This window comes from Erpetoichthys calabaricus, chromosome 4, assembly GCF_900747795.2.
Source record: "Erpetoichthys calabaricus chromosome 4, fErpCal1.3, whole genome shotgun sequence".
Classification (NCBI taxonomy): domain Eukaryota; kingdom Metazoa; phylum Chordata; class Cladistia; order Polypteriformes; family Polypteridae; genus Erpetoichthys; species Erpetoichthys calabaricus.
In genome coordinates, this window is record NC_041397.2 from 305,333,494 (window position 1) to 305,348,994 (window position 15,501).

At 41.0% G+C, this 15,501-nt stretch overlaps 1 protein-coding gene across 1 annotated transcript; it reads left to right on the top strand.

Moving 5' to 3' along the window:
- The first annotated feature begins 11,163 nt into the window (after positions 1 to 11,163).
- Positions 11,164 to 12,117, top strand: LOC114641211 (olfactory receptor-like protein DTMT). The gene has a single exon (XM_028790299.1). The coding sequence runs from the start codon at positions 11,164 to 11,166 to the stop codon at positions 12,115 to 12,117; it is 954 nt and encodes a 317-aa protein (XP_028646132.1).
- The last annotated feature ends 3,384 nt before the right edge of the window (positions 12,118 to 15,501 follow it).

Genomic DNA, 15,501 nt, shown 5'->3' on the forward strand with positions numbered 1-15,501 from the left:
CCCATATTGATGGAGTGTTGCAGTGATGGTTGTCTTTCTGGAAGTTTCTCCCACGTCCACGCAGGTTATCTGGAGTTCAGCCATACTGACCAATGGGTTCCTGTTTAACATTTTTACCAAGGCCCTTCTCCCACAATTGCTTAATTTGGCCTGGCAGCCAGCTCTAGGAAGAATCATGGTTGTTCCAAACTCCTTCCATTTAAGAATTATCAAGGCAGCTGTGCTCATGGGTACCTTCAAGTGCTGAAGGGATGTTTTTGTAGCTTTCTCCAGATCTGTGGTTCAACACAATACTATCTCTTAGCTCTTCAGGCAATTCCTTTGTCCTCATGGATTGGTCTTTTCTATGATACACATTGTCAGCTGTGGGAACTTCCATAAACAGGTGTGTGCCTTCCCTAATCATTTCCAATTAATCAGGCTGACCACAAGTGGACTGCAAATAAGGTGTAGAAACATCTCGATGATCATCAATAGAAGGGGATGCACCAAATTTCAATTGTAATAACAAAGGGTCTGAATGCTTGTGTCTTTGTGATATTTTATTGTCTTATTTTTTAATAAATTTGCAAACCTTTCTAAAATCCTACCGGGAGAAGGTCTCTCTGCTTTGTATGGCATTCACATTACCCAGAAGTGCTTCCAACATGCAAGATCATTGCAACCGAAGTACTTGGCAGTCAGAGTTGGGAGGTTGGTTGACTGTGTCAAGCTACCGGGTCCTTCCAGGGAGCCTCTCGAACCCATTACCACCAATAATATACCTGAGGATGAGCTATCAGATGTGGACACTCACACACAAAGCAAGGGGTAGATGCATATAAGTGTAAAAGTGCCTGCTTGTTGGCACCTTTTCGGCGTCTCTGGCAGAGCAGGGGCAGCTCGATGGCCTGCAGGAATGCATGGCGGGCTGGCTGCCTGGCTGTTTTCATGCCACAGGTGGGCGGTGGTGGCAATCACAGTGCGACACAGTTTGGTTTCCGTTATTTACTCACAGTTTCTTCACATTTCTTACATTCTATGTTATTACGTCCCCTACGTGCGGAATGATTTTTACAGCTGGGGACCATTCAGCTGATGCTGGTACCTCACATTTGTTTTCAATATCCATCTCCAGATTGCTTGCATCAAAATCGGAGTCTGAAAAGTCAGAGTCCGATTCAACGATAATACACAAAACGTTGTCCACGGAGTATTGTGCTTTGTGCATTCGCTTTAGTCTTTTGCCAGATGTCGATGCCATAAGGGTTGTTTGCTCTTTGCTATTACTCATGAACACGCAGGGAATCGAGGTCAGATCAACAAAGCTAATTTTCCTTCTTGCAAAGATAGTCGAACTAAAACATCATGGTGAGTTTTGTCGTAGTTTACAGCTGATTACCATCCTCTACTCCTGAATTTCAACAAAAGTCGACATCGGCCCTAAAAGAGCTAAAGAGCTTCTATAAAAACTCAAATCCCACACTGGGGACTAAAAAGTTCTTTTTATCGATTTAAAAAAAGTTACCTTTTGCCTGAAACACAAGGCACTCCGAGCGAACCAATTCCTAATACTGAGTCCAAAGACTTAAAGAAAAGGAATGGAGCAGAAGGTCAACTAATCTGTAATCACAAAAACCACAGCAAAACACAAGTGAACTCATCACTCCCAGGCCCATTCAAAATGAACCACCAGGAACTGTGGGAGACCCTCTGGATTTAAAGTGTGGAGGGGAGTTCCTGCCAGTGATTGGCAGTTGGCCCCCGCCTTTTGGGGGACCATCCACAAAACGCATGGAACACAAAAAAGGCAGATTATAAACATAAATAAAGTCAAAAACACAAAGAACAGTGCACATTTTTTCAGCCTATATACATCAGATTTCCAATACAACTCGGAGTCCTGCCACGTGCAAAAGTTCGCTGATGACACTGCTATTGTGGGCTGCATCAGGAGTGGGCAGGAGGAGGAGTATAGGAACCTAATCAAGGACTTTGTTAAATGGTGCGACTCAAACCACCTACACCTGAACACCAGCAAAACCAAGGAGCTGGTGGTGAATTTTAGGAGGCCCAGACCCCTCATGGACCCCGTGATCATCAAAGGTGACTGTGTGCAGATGGTGCAGACCTATAAATACCTGGGAGTGCAGCTTGATGATAAATTAGACTGGACTGCCAATACTGATGCTCTGTGTAAGAAAGGACAGAGCCGGTTATACTTCCTTAGAAGGCTGGCGTCCTTCAACATCAGCAATAAGATGCTGCCGATGTTCTATCAGACGGTTGTGGCGATCGCCCTCTTCTACACGGTGGTGTGCTGGGGAGGCAGCATTAAGAACAAAGACGCCTCACGCCTGAACAAACTGGTGAGGAAGGCAGGCTCTATTGTTGGCATGGAGCTGGACAGTTTGACATCTGTGGCAGAACGACCGTCGCTCAGCAGGCTCCTATCAATTATGGAAAATCCACTGCATCCACTAAACAGTGTCATCTCCAGACAGAGGAGCAGCTTCAGCGACAGACTGCTGTCACCGTCCTGCTCCACTGAAAGACTGAGGAGATCGTTCCTACCCCAAACTATGTGACTCTTCAATTCCACCCGGTGGGGGGGGTAAACATTAACATTATACAAAGTTATTGTCTGTTTTTTACCTGCATTATTATCAATCTTTAATTTAATATTGTTTTTTGTATCAGTAAAGTGCTGCTGGAGTATGTGAATTTCCCCTTGGGATTAATAAAGTATCTATCTATCTATCTATCTATCTATCTATCTATCTATCTATCTATCTATCTATCTATCTATCTATCTATCTATCTATCTATCTATCTATCTATCTATCTATCTATCTATCTATCTATCTATCTATCTATCTATCATAATCAACAAAAGTAACATTAAGTTAGATAAAATGATCACAAACAGACATAAAACATGAATTTGAACCCCAGACAAGGGAGGAATCCTGGCTGAGACATGACAGACATTACTTAACCTCAGCTTTGCTGATTATTTATATGCATTGCTATCTACTCCAAAAGTGTAATTAATCAAACCCAGCAGCACTACCCACTCTGCCACCAAGCCACCTTTTTTTAAGTATACATTTGTCATTGAGGTATGAAAAATATGTAATTTTACAAGAGAATCAGGATTTAATGCTTACTCCCTTACTGTAATTGATTAAACTTGGTGGACTTAATAAATAGATGGTAATCATTATTAAAAGATCCTTCAAGGTTGAGCGACACCTAGTTCCTGGGACACTTTCAGAATCAGGTTCCTCAATTCATGAAACAACATAAAACAAAATTCAAACAATTCTTTAGTGGCAGGGAATGAAATGTGTTTTGGAGAAAATATGAGAGAAAAACTAAAGAGCACCGAGAGGCTTGGGACAAACTGTAATTACTCTTCTGCATCTGCACCTCCTGGGGAAACAGCCGTCTTCCCCCAGAAAGACTAATAATATTTAAATACGGTCAAGAAAGAAAATGATGTTCTCTTTGAGATTTGCTGTTTATCCACTTATATTTATCTTGATGCTTCGATACATGAGTAATATGTAAGCTTTCTGGCATAAGCATTAGAGAAACTAACGCTTACAGTAACTATTAACAGCAAATGTGAGTTTTAAGCCATTCTTGTCTGTAGTGCCACAAGTGTACCTGTAAATAACAAGCAAAGAAGAAACATTGTACTGAAAACAAAGACAAGAAAGTGATGAAAATAAACAGCAAGTAGGTATGGTTATCTCTTCAGTGTAATAGTTTGTGTGTTTTTAAATGTTTTATGTGGTGGAATAAAAACTAAAAAATTTTTAAAAAACAGCCTTTTTATGAGAAATTATGTTTGAGATGAGCTCAATGAGAATAATTTGAATTGAATATAGGATATATCAGAGTTGTAGAGTCGTTAAAAAAAGATTCCAACTCTTAACAAATTTCTTAACAGTTCGATTTTAGTATTTTTCCAAGATTCTGACTGATTTTTTTTATGGAAGACTTTACTATTTTGTAATGATTTGTAGTTAGTTAATCATTTATAGCATTGTAAATTATGACACACACACACCTTCATCTCTTATAGTATGTGACGAATAATGCCGTTAATGACTGAAGATGAGCATTAGAGGTGTGCATCATGACTGGAATCTGTTGAACTCAACAGTAAAAGTTACAGGACATTTGTACTACCATGCTGGCAGAAATTGGCCATCTGACCTTATCATTGGTCTCATGTTTAGAAACTTAAAACATGATACTTTAAATACAGACTACTCTACCTTTCTACTAATTATATGCCTAATTCATGTAAAACCTCCTGGAGTATCAAAGGAGAGAATTAAAATACTTAAGAGTCATTATGAACGATGCTGCACATCCTCTCTCTGACACACTAACACTGAGGACTTTCAGACAAAGAATCATTCAGCAGAAGTGTGTCAAGAAATGTTGCTGACCAGTAATAAAATATGTTGCATTTGTCATTCAAATAGATGGTGTATCATGAACAATAGCACTCCCAAACCAAATGGCATATAACAGATACATAGCAACCAGACGGACACACAGATGCATAGACACACGGGCTCTTGTCCTTTTATTAGGGTGGATAGACTTTTTTTCTCTCTCTCTCTCTCAGGCGTTTGGGCCTCTGAGTTGCACAAAAGACAGGTAGGAGAGAACTGAGCAGGAAGATCTATACCTTATGCAGGCACTAGGATGAACAGGATTCAGGCTTTATTAAGTATTGGAGCTTTTATTTGAACACACAGAAAACTGGGCAACTTCCCTAGTTGTCTGTCATGCTCCAGCTTTATTTTTCAGAACATTAGAACATTAGAACACTCTAGACGAGAACAGGCCATTCAGCCCAACAAGCTCGCCAGTCCTATCCACTTATTTCTTCCAAAAAAACATCGAGTCGAGTTTTGAAAGTCCCTAATATCTTACTGTCTACCACACTACTTGGTAGCTTATTCCAAGTGTCTATGGTTCTTTGTGTAAAGAAAAACTTCCTAATGTTTCTGCGAAATTTACCCTTAACAAGTTTCTAACTGTGTCCCCGTGTTCTTGATGAACTCATTTTAAAATAACAGTCTCGATCCACTGGACTAATTCCCTTCATAATTTTAAACACTTCAATCATGTCACCTCTTAATCTTCTTTTGCTTAAACTGTAAAGGCTCAGCTCTTTTAATCTTTCCTCATAACTCACCCCCTGTAGCCCAGAATCAGCCTAGTCGCTCTTCTCTGGACCTTTTCTAGTGCTGCTATGTCCTTTTTGTAGCCTAGAGACTAAAACTACACACAGTACTCAAGATGAGGCCTCACCAGTGCGTTATAAAGGTTGAGCAGAACCTCCTGTGACTTGTACTCCACACATCAAGGCGCTATAAAACCTGACATTCAGTTAGCCTTCTTAATGGCTTCTGAACACTGTCGGGAAGTCGATAGCTTAGAGTCCACTATGACTCCTAAATCCTTCTCATTAGGTCATTCAGATTAGGCATCGAAGGTGTCTTCATCAGTGGGATTCAGCTGTAGAGAAACAGCCGCACTGTCTACACAGGACAGTGAAAGAACAGAAGAGCAGGTGAGTAAGCTAGCTTTGAAACCTCAAAGCAACGTGCAATTAGCTGATCCTGCAGAATCAAGCAGTTAAGCAAATAGAGAGTTTTTCTTCCACATTTAAAAGATGTTTGTTTTCCACGTGGTTGAACCGGCCAAGTGGGTTAAGGCCCAGCACGATCGGTAACAATATATACAGTCAAGTTTAAGTTCATCTACAAATGTATGTGTCATGTCCAGGGATATACAGTTTAAACCTCACTTTGTTTTGTGTATACTAACAAAAAGAATTAAACTTCTCATAGGCGGCAGAATAGCCAAGTGGCTCACAGACATTGGGTTTCAGTCCCATGCCTGGTCATAGCCCATTTAAAATTTGTATGTCCCTCTTTTATTCTGTGACTTTTCCTTCATTAACTATGTGTTTTCTCAAACATCATGTGTCCTTTGTGAGTGTGGGTGTTTGCTGCTAGGATAGGCTCCAGCCCCTCATCGTCCAATTATAATAATAGTAATAAACTCAAATCCCGCATTGTACTGTTCCAAAAACATAATGATAACATTTGAAAGGTAGATATTTAATTTCCTGCGGTGGGCTGGCGCCCTGCCAGGGGTTTGTTTCCTGCCTTGCGCCCTGTGTTGGCTGGGATTAGCTCCAGCAGACCCCTGTGACCCTGTAGTTAGGATATAGCGGGTTGGATAATGGATGGATGGATGGATATTTAATTTCATCTTTCAATTTTTTAACCTGTCTTTTTCTTTTTATTACAGGGTGTCATTTCCCTTTAGCACTGGTTGCAACACAAGAGCTCTTCACCGGACAGAATGCCAGGCCACTGCTGGGTCGGTGTGTACAAATGTTTTTTGATTAGGCAGATGTCTTTAGTGAAGGTGACTTACTGAAATCCAGGATATCCAGAATATATAGGTGTGTGTGTGTGTTGTATATGTGTGTGTGTGTGTACTGTGCTGGTTGAATCTCATAAGGTAAAGATCACCACATGCCAACATAAATGCACAAATAATGGGTGTAAAAAATGCAGATGCCTTTGTTTTATACAACAGACCAAAGTAATGTCAAACTAAACACGTGGAAAGTGTCCACAATGTAAGGATGATAGCTCACCAGTGGCAAAAATCAGCTATAGTACTGGATAGTCTTGAAAAGGGTAAAACCTAACATTAAAAGACACATTCAGTTTCCTTTAATGAACCCACCTGCTCACTCCTTACTTCTTCTTTTAACTTGAACAAAGCGTAATCTGCAGTGTGGACAAGTGATGAATTGCAAGTCCCTGACAAGGAAATGTTGGGGCACCAAATCGGCCATCCTCATTTACTTCAAGGTTCTTTTAACGAAAATACAGGGAGCCCGCAGTGCAAAGGTAACAAAATGTGACAAACAAAACAGACCCAGTCAGGCTCGTATTAATTCAGGATTTGTCACAGGAGCTCTGCTTGTGTCATGCTCTGCTTGCAGAGTGACGCCTCCTTCCGCCAACCTCAAGATATATAGCCAGAAAACAAGAGGGGTCAAGTCAGGTGCCCTCAGAAGGCATCTTCTTGGTGCTGTTGGAAGAATAGGAGAGGAAATAGTTAGCGACAGCATCCCATCTCAACCCTGGGTGGTACCACATGGTTTAGAGAAGCCCAGAGGATGATCCATAGGTGTGCATGTGTTATACGTGTAAACATCTAATCAGGATTTTGGACAATATACAGCACAACCTTGGATGGACGAGTGGTCCACCAGAGGACAACGCCATACACATAACCACAATTATTTATGGCAGGTCCATCTAAATGCGAATATCGGCAGAGTTTCTTTGCAGCCTTTGTCGATTTTTATAAAGCGTTCGACTCAGTTGATCGAGCTGCCCTGTGGGACAACCTAAGGGTTTACAGGATCACCTCGAGGTTGCTGGATATCATGGCCGTCCTATACACTGGTACTGTGAGTGCTGTGCAGAGTGGAGGTAGACTCTCTGCGTTTTTCCCAGTTGATTCTGGGGTTCTGCTCCTACTCTGTCTAATGCTCGTATTGTCCAGGTGTTGGGTAAGGTTGTGGGGTCCATCGGCTGTGGGGCATCTGTTGGTGAAGAAAGATTCATGGATCTTGACTTTGTTGACGATGCTGTGATCTACGCGGAGTCAATGGAGGCTCTGATCGGGGTGCTTAAGAGACTGAGCGAGGAGTCTGGGCTTGTGAGGGTCCTGATAAAAACCAACATCTAGACCTTTAATGACCTCTTGGGCACGGCCATCAGCAGTGTGTCTGTTTGCAGAGAGAGTGTCGACCTTGTCGAGAGGTTTACTTACCTTGGCAGTGACATTCATGTCTCTGGTGACTCTTCCTATGAAGTCAATAGATGGATTGGGAGAGCATGGGGGTCATGAGGTCACTGGAAATGGGTGTGTGGTGCTCCCGATATCTACACAAAAGGACGAAGGTCCAAGTCTTTAGAGTCCTGGTGCTTCCTGTCTTGCTATATGGTTGCGAGACATGGACACTATCCAGTGACCTGAGACGAAGACTGGACTCCTTTGGTACTGTGTCTCTCTGGAAAATCCTTGGGTACCGTTGGTTTGACTTTGTGTTGCTCATGGAGTCTCGAATGAGGCACATTACCTGCATTGTGAGGGAGCGTCAGTTACGGCACTACGGCCATGTGGCGCATTTCCCCGAGGGTGATCCAGCTCGTAAGATCATCATTGTAGGGGACCAGAGTGGCTGGACCAGGCCAAGGGGTCGCCCACGTAACACCTGGCTGTGACAGATAGAGGGTCATTTCCGGAGGGTGGGACTGGACCGCGTGTCTGCCTGGGGGGTTGCAAACCGGGATCCTGAGTTGTTTCGTTGTGTAGTGGGTGCGACAACACACTGTACCAGTGCATGTTCCCCAACTTGACTTGAGGTCCATTTAGACCCACCAGTTAACCTTTCTGGTGTTAAACCAGAGCAACTTTAGGAAGCCCTCTGAGAATATCTAAACTCGACATGAGCAACTGAATGGGCTATGATATCCAACATAAATGAAAACTCATCCACAGGTTACAAATGCTATCCAGTGATGTTTGCCAAATCTCTTAAAATAACATGGTGCTTTTACAACTTTTTCTTGAAATCTAAATGTAATGGAGATATTGTATTTGAAGTTTTAAAGGTCAATTAATTTAATGGTCTGATCATGTTGTTGATTAAGGACATTTTTGAAAATGTTACTTTCCTGATGCACGATTTTGCCTATATTATGGGCACCACCACTTTTTGCTGTTTGTGACGCAGGGTTGACAGGCTTTTGCTAGGTAGTACGACCAGGAATATGCAAAGCGTGATGTCATTGCGATGAAAGTATAAAGCTTGTACACTACCAGCCTGTCCAAATTTGAGGATAAATCACAACAAAAAAAGAAGAGCTAGTTTAATTATTGTTAAATAAACCTGAGGTTATGAACAATTTTGTCTTTCTTGACTGTGATTTATGTCTTGCATTTTGGCTACGCAAAATAATTTGGTTTCTGACTCACTGACTACATTTCTCGACGTGTAATTTTGTTTCATGCCCTTGCCTTTGTGGAGTTGATTCCTGTCCTCCCGGTTAAGACCTTGGCTCTTCCAATCCATCTTCTGATTCCATCACTACTTTAAATTGCTGTCGCCCAATGTAGTCAGTAATTACCGTACTGCATACAAAAGCATATGTCTGCGTACCTCAGTTTGTTAATTTGCAGTATAGTTTTTCAAGTATTAAAAAGAGGCAATTCATATAGTCTGTTTTTCAAACGAGGCTTTACACATCCTGTATGCGATGCTAACACATATAAGTTGGGGTACTCAGATCCCCCCCAGGTGTAAATGCATAACCAATCAGGTTGTACTTTTAGGTTTTTATGAGGATGTGAAGTTGTGACCACTAGAGCACAGCGGCCACACTTTTAATAATGGTGGAAAGTAGAAGATGATGCAATTTTCAGTTTTATGCGGCAAACGTTTTCAGGTTTGTCTTCTATATTTTTAATCACCTATTATGAATATTTTGCTTTTGGAAATTTAAGTTTTCCCCACAGTGGAGTTTTATTATATTTTTTTTAAGTTTGTACTTGATCAGTTACCTTTCAGTTGTTGTGATGACTGTTTTATATTGAAGCAGTACTCGTTAATAAAAACATTGTTATTTTGTAATTCAACTTGTATTTTACTTCCAGTTCTTTAATATTAGCATGTAGTAATTTTTTTAACAAAATCTGGTTTAGCTCATGCTTTTATCAAACTGTCAACAGCCTTTCTTTCACCCTTTTCTACAGTCCAGTATTAGGCATTGCTCTCGATACGGTTGACCGCTGCACCTTTATTTCAGTCTGAACTCTAAAGTGGTGGTTGGCCTTTTCTCTCATCAATTTCCTTCGAGAAAACTTTTTGTAGGCAGAGTTTGGTTGGTTTGGCATATCTTCTTATGTCCTCCTGATAATTGAACCAGAAGTGCCCATTGTATTTTATCTCTGACTTCTTTGAAATGTTGTTTAGTCTTTATTTTAACTTTGATTTTCAAATTCACATATTTTATAATGACCGCTGTGAAAGGCACTATACAGCGCCCGGCCCGGCACAGACTGAGGCAGAGGCACGTACTTAAATAAAACACACTTTTATTTTTCTTCAGCCGTGGGGCACGCCTTCCCCGTGTCCCACAGGCCCAACACAGTCCCACAAGCACTTAAATATAGCACACCAAACAACACTTTCCTTCCACTTTGGCACCACCACTCCTCCCAGGCAACCTCGTCCTCTTCCTCCTGATTCTGGCTCTCGAGTGGTGGTGGCTGGCCTTTTTTATACCCCACCCGGAAGCATTCCAGGTGCTTGATCACCTGGCCCTAATTGCATTTCCGGGTGGGGCTGAAGATTTGACCAGCCGGGCTGCAGGCTCCATGCAGCTCCCCCTGGCGGCCATCCGAGCCCCCAACCAGGCTGTGGAGGACTCCATCTCCCATGGAGCCATGCGCCAGGTTGGGGAATCATCGTCTGCCAGGGAGGCTTCCACTAAGCATCCCGGGGGAGGTATTGAGCTGTCCATGGTAACCCCCCCGGAACAGATGCAGTAGGGGCGTCCCTGCCGGGCATGGTACCCGGCTGTCCATTACACAGCTTAATGGAGAGAATTTTATCTGTGAAATGTAAACAATATTTTAATTAATCAATGGTGGACACAAACTGGATTCTTTCAAGTACATCCTCACTAAGTAACGGCTTTTCAAATTACAACTTCTGCAACACTGGGTTTGAATACCTATGTAAACAGTAGGGTTCCAATTTTGTCAAGATTTTTTCCTAACAACAACATAACATTAAAAAACTATTTTGATTTCAGTAATTTTAAAACAAACAAACAAAAAAAAATGTTAAGAGTTTGTTTAGTAAATTTAGAGTGTTAGTCAAAAGACAGTCTACATTTGAAAGTCACTTCATATTATTAGCTTTATAATATAATATAATATAATGTAATGTAATATAATATAATATAATATAATATAATATAATATAATATAATATAATGCCATTGTCACATTTATTCTTGACCCTTTAGGTGAAAAGGAGAACCTGACATAATGGTCAACACCAGCATTTCTGCAGCAGATTTTGTACTGCATTGTGCGATCCAGCCGGATCAGAGGACTTTGACTGTTGTCGCCCTTCTCATGATCTACCTGGCTTCAGTTTTTGGAAACCTTCTGGTGATTGTGGTGATAAAAATGAACCAGCATCTCCACTCTGCCATGTACATCTTCATTAGTACCTTAGCAGTGATAGACCTGGTGAACAGTAACACCATCATCCCAAGACTCATCACTATTCTTCAGTTCGACTTCTCTCTAGTACCGTATGGAGCTTGTTTAATACAGATGTATATCATGTTGAATATCAACCTAATGGAATCTCTTCTAGCAACGTTTATGGCTCTGGACCGTTATGTGGCAGTTATGTATCCACTTCGTTACCCATTAATTGTCACAAAAAAAATTGTGTGGATTGCTGTATTATCATTACCCGTGTTTGCTTTCCTCTTGCACATTTCCATTATGGTGTTTGTCAGTGAGCTCTCTTTTTGTCGCACCAATGTTTTGCCATATTGTTACTGCGAATACTCTAATATGGTCCAAGTAGCATGCAACGACGACCCAAAATACTTGCTGCTTTTGACCACTTTAGTAATTTTGCTAGGATTTTGCCCCCTGATATTAATTCTTTTCACATATTTCCGAATCTTTTTGGTGGCACTGAAAATCAACTCTGTTAATAAAAACAGTAAAGTCTTCAACACTTGCGTCACTCACCTCATTGTTTTAGGGCTTGCTTACATCCCTTTATTGGCTACTTATATTCTGCCAGGTACTGGAGTCAATATGACCACTGAAGTGTACAATACAATGATAATAGTTGGCAATGTGGTCCCACCTATGATGAATCCAGTAATCTACAGCTTCAGGAATAAGGAAATAAAGAGTCAAATTTACGTGATTTTTACTGGGAAGAAAAATATTCCAGAAACTCTTCAGCAATAAAGATAAAAGGAGTAGTGGAACTGAAATTAATACAGCGTGGTATACGTATATCAGCACTGTACATTTAAATCAAACAACAGGACAAATTGGCATTGCCCTCTTTTTTTCTTTGCCATGGAATGTGAGACTTTCACAGCATCTCTCAGATAAAATTTCAAATTCAATCTAAAATCCAGCCCAAACCTCAGCTATTCAGGAAGTGCTATAGTAGGCCTCTCTCTCTCTTTCTTGATGTCTCTTGGCATTCAATTTCTGGGACCCTTTCGAGACCCCCTTAATACACCTCAGATACTTGGGTGCGTAAGTAGTGGTTTATTTCATCGTCTATAGATCTGACACCTAATGACTGACTGGAGCGACCTACTGTACAAACAGAATCCCATTGGCAGATGTCAGCAGTGGAAGACAGCCTACAACAAATTTCGGAGTGGGCTGCACATAGAGTCCATACCAAGTAAAGGAAGTCAAGGTGCAAAACCCAAGGAGACCATACATAAACACAACATATTGGTCTTGTCAATTAAAAAAAAAGAGTTAACTGATCACAAACTCTCTAAATATTGTACTTTATGCTAGCAAGAGATGATCACCATATGAAAATTCAAAAGCTGGTAACTGCAGTAAACCTGGATACCATAAGATGTGAATGAATCAAGGGAACTAAATTAAGGAACAAGTTCAAATTCAAATTCAACATAAAAAGTCCTTTCCTTTTGTATGTGCTAGTGAAATCTTGACCCCATGGGTCCTGAAGATTACTGAACAAATCATTGATTCTAGCCCTTGAGGTGATGATATTAACATTAAATATCACTACTTGGAACTTATAGTCCAGTGAGGAGGCAGCTTGGGGAAGGAGTTGAGCTTTTCTATTCAACCCATAGAAAGAAACATATAAAAAGGTGTAGTTCCAAGGCTAATTAAGGTCCATTTAGGTCAAGTCGTCACATCTTCAGATCTTTCTGTACTTGTTTTTGTCCACATTTTCTTGGGCGCAGTCTGTATCCTCCACTGGGTGGGTCGCTGTCTCCAGAGGTGTCTGTGTGGTAGCCTGTTTGTGCCCATTCTGTACACGTGGCCAAACCACCTCAGACTTCACTGCTAGATTTGTTCGTCAGTGGTTGGTTGGCTGTTGACATTTTACCCAAATGGTTTTGTTAGTGACAACAAATGTATTAGCATATCTAATTCTGGTTGTTGATGTTATGTAAGATGAATGTTAAACTTGCATGGTAGGTTGTATAAGCTTCTTCCTCCAGATTTAATAGAAAAGTTAATCTCTTTCCCTTAAGCTGCCTCTCCACCACACAGCTGCCTCAAACACAAACTCTTGGACGCGCTGCATGAGAGAAAACACCAGTTACATTCACGTTATCCCGGAATAGGCAAAGATTTAATTGAAAATGCACCTAAACATACTGCATTGGTCAACCCTGCAATTAGCTACTTAGTGATATCTGTTCTAAATTTGTTGTCTCTGGACTTTTCCTTGGTATAGGCCTTTAGATAAGCTATTTTGGTTTGTGATTACTAATGGTAATTTGAGATTCATAATTCTGTTTTGATCCTGTTAATTGATTCTGGTAACTGCTAAACTGGTTTGTTGTTTAATTATTCTATGCTCCTTGTCTTTCTTTGAGCTGTACTCAAACTATGTTTAATGGAAATATTTGCTATTTTATGGTTTGTTTTTCACTTCTCTTCTTGCAGTCAGCATCACCAATCATAACAATTTCCGATTGCTTCAGGACTGCTTAAGCTGTTTTATATATTAACTTCCTTTTTATTCCATCTTATAAAGCACTTTGAGCTACATTATGTGTATGAAAATGTGCTATATAAATAAATGTTATTGTTCTAGTGACCATTTTTCATGTTGCCTTACCATTTCAATTCGTAACTGCTGACCCCTTACCCAGACTGGCCACTACACTACCAAGACTTATTCCTTGGATTACCTGAGGTTTCTTGCTCTAATAACAAGCCGTACTCCTTATAAGTCATTTTATTTTTTCCCGACACAACAAAATAATCAGAAAATAATAAATGGATATGTAAAATCAAAATCTGATATATTGTAAAATGAAAAGACAGACAAACATTCAATAATATATATATATTGTGGAGGATGGCCAGGGTTCATGCCCGGCGCCAAGACGTCCCTTCTAGTTGTATTCCAGGGGAGCAGCCATGGACTCCTCAATACCTCCCCCGGGACGCTTGGTGGCAGCCTCCCTGGTTGATGATGGCTCAGTTTCCCACAGGGTTTCATGGGAGATGGAGTTCTTCCCAACCCTGTGGGGACCTGGGATGGCCGCCAGGGGGCGAGGCAGAGATAGTTAAGCCCAGCTGGTCTAATCATGGGCCCCACATGGGAATGCAATTGGGAACAGATGAGCAAGCACCAAGAGCACTCCCAGGAGGGCCATAAAAGAAGCCAGCAACCACCACTCAGGGCCAGAATCGGGAGGTAGAGGACGAGGTGCCCGAGAGGAGTGGTGGTGCCAACGGAAGGATTGCTGTCTTGAGAAAGAGGTACTTTGGGACTGTGTTATACCTGTGGGGTTCACGGGGAAGACGTGCCCCACAGGTGAAAAAAATGATTTATTTGTGTTGTGTTAAGTGCTTGTGGGACTGTGTTGGGCCTGTGGGACACGGGGAAGACGTGCCCAAGGCTGAAGAGAAAATAAAGAGTTGTGTTCAATTTATACGTGTCTCAGTGTGAGTCTGTGCCGGGTCAGACGCTTATATAGCGCCTTATTCACTATATATATATATATATATATATATATATATATATATATATGTGTGTGTGTGTGTGTGTGTGTGTGTGTGCAAAACACCACTATCCCAAAAAACACCACTGACTAATTATTATATGAGATACAAATATACAAATATTTACATTATCCCTCCCTTGCCCCTAAACTATAAACAAAAGCACATAACACAAATACAAACACAGATTGGATAAACACAGCAATTGAAAATGTGGTGATAAATGAGTCCAAAATAAAGTTCAGTGGTATTGAAACTGACTGTAGTGATATTGTGCTCCTTCCCAACAACAAAACAACCTCACTGTAAAAAGTCCTGGCAATGGCTGATATGAATCCGAACCCTGGGGTTATTGGCTCTGGCTGTCATGATGTAGAATCAGTTGTTGAAAAAGCAGGCAGTGGAATGATGCAATGATCGGCAGTGATGAGTTTGTAAGTGATCGGTTAAATTGTCTTCTTTTCCTCTCGATTTGTCTCCTCTCTCTCTCTCCTCACCTCCCCTCGCCTCTGCTCCTCTTTTTTAAATATAGAATTGCTTCCTTAAGAGGCATTAGCTCTCTGGAAATGTGTTCTTTTCAATTGCGGCATTTTAATTAACCTGAAT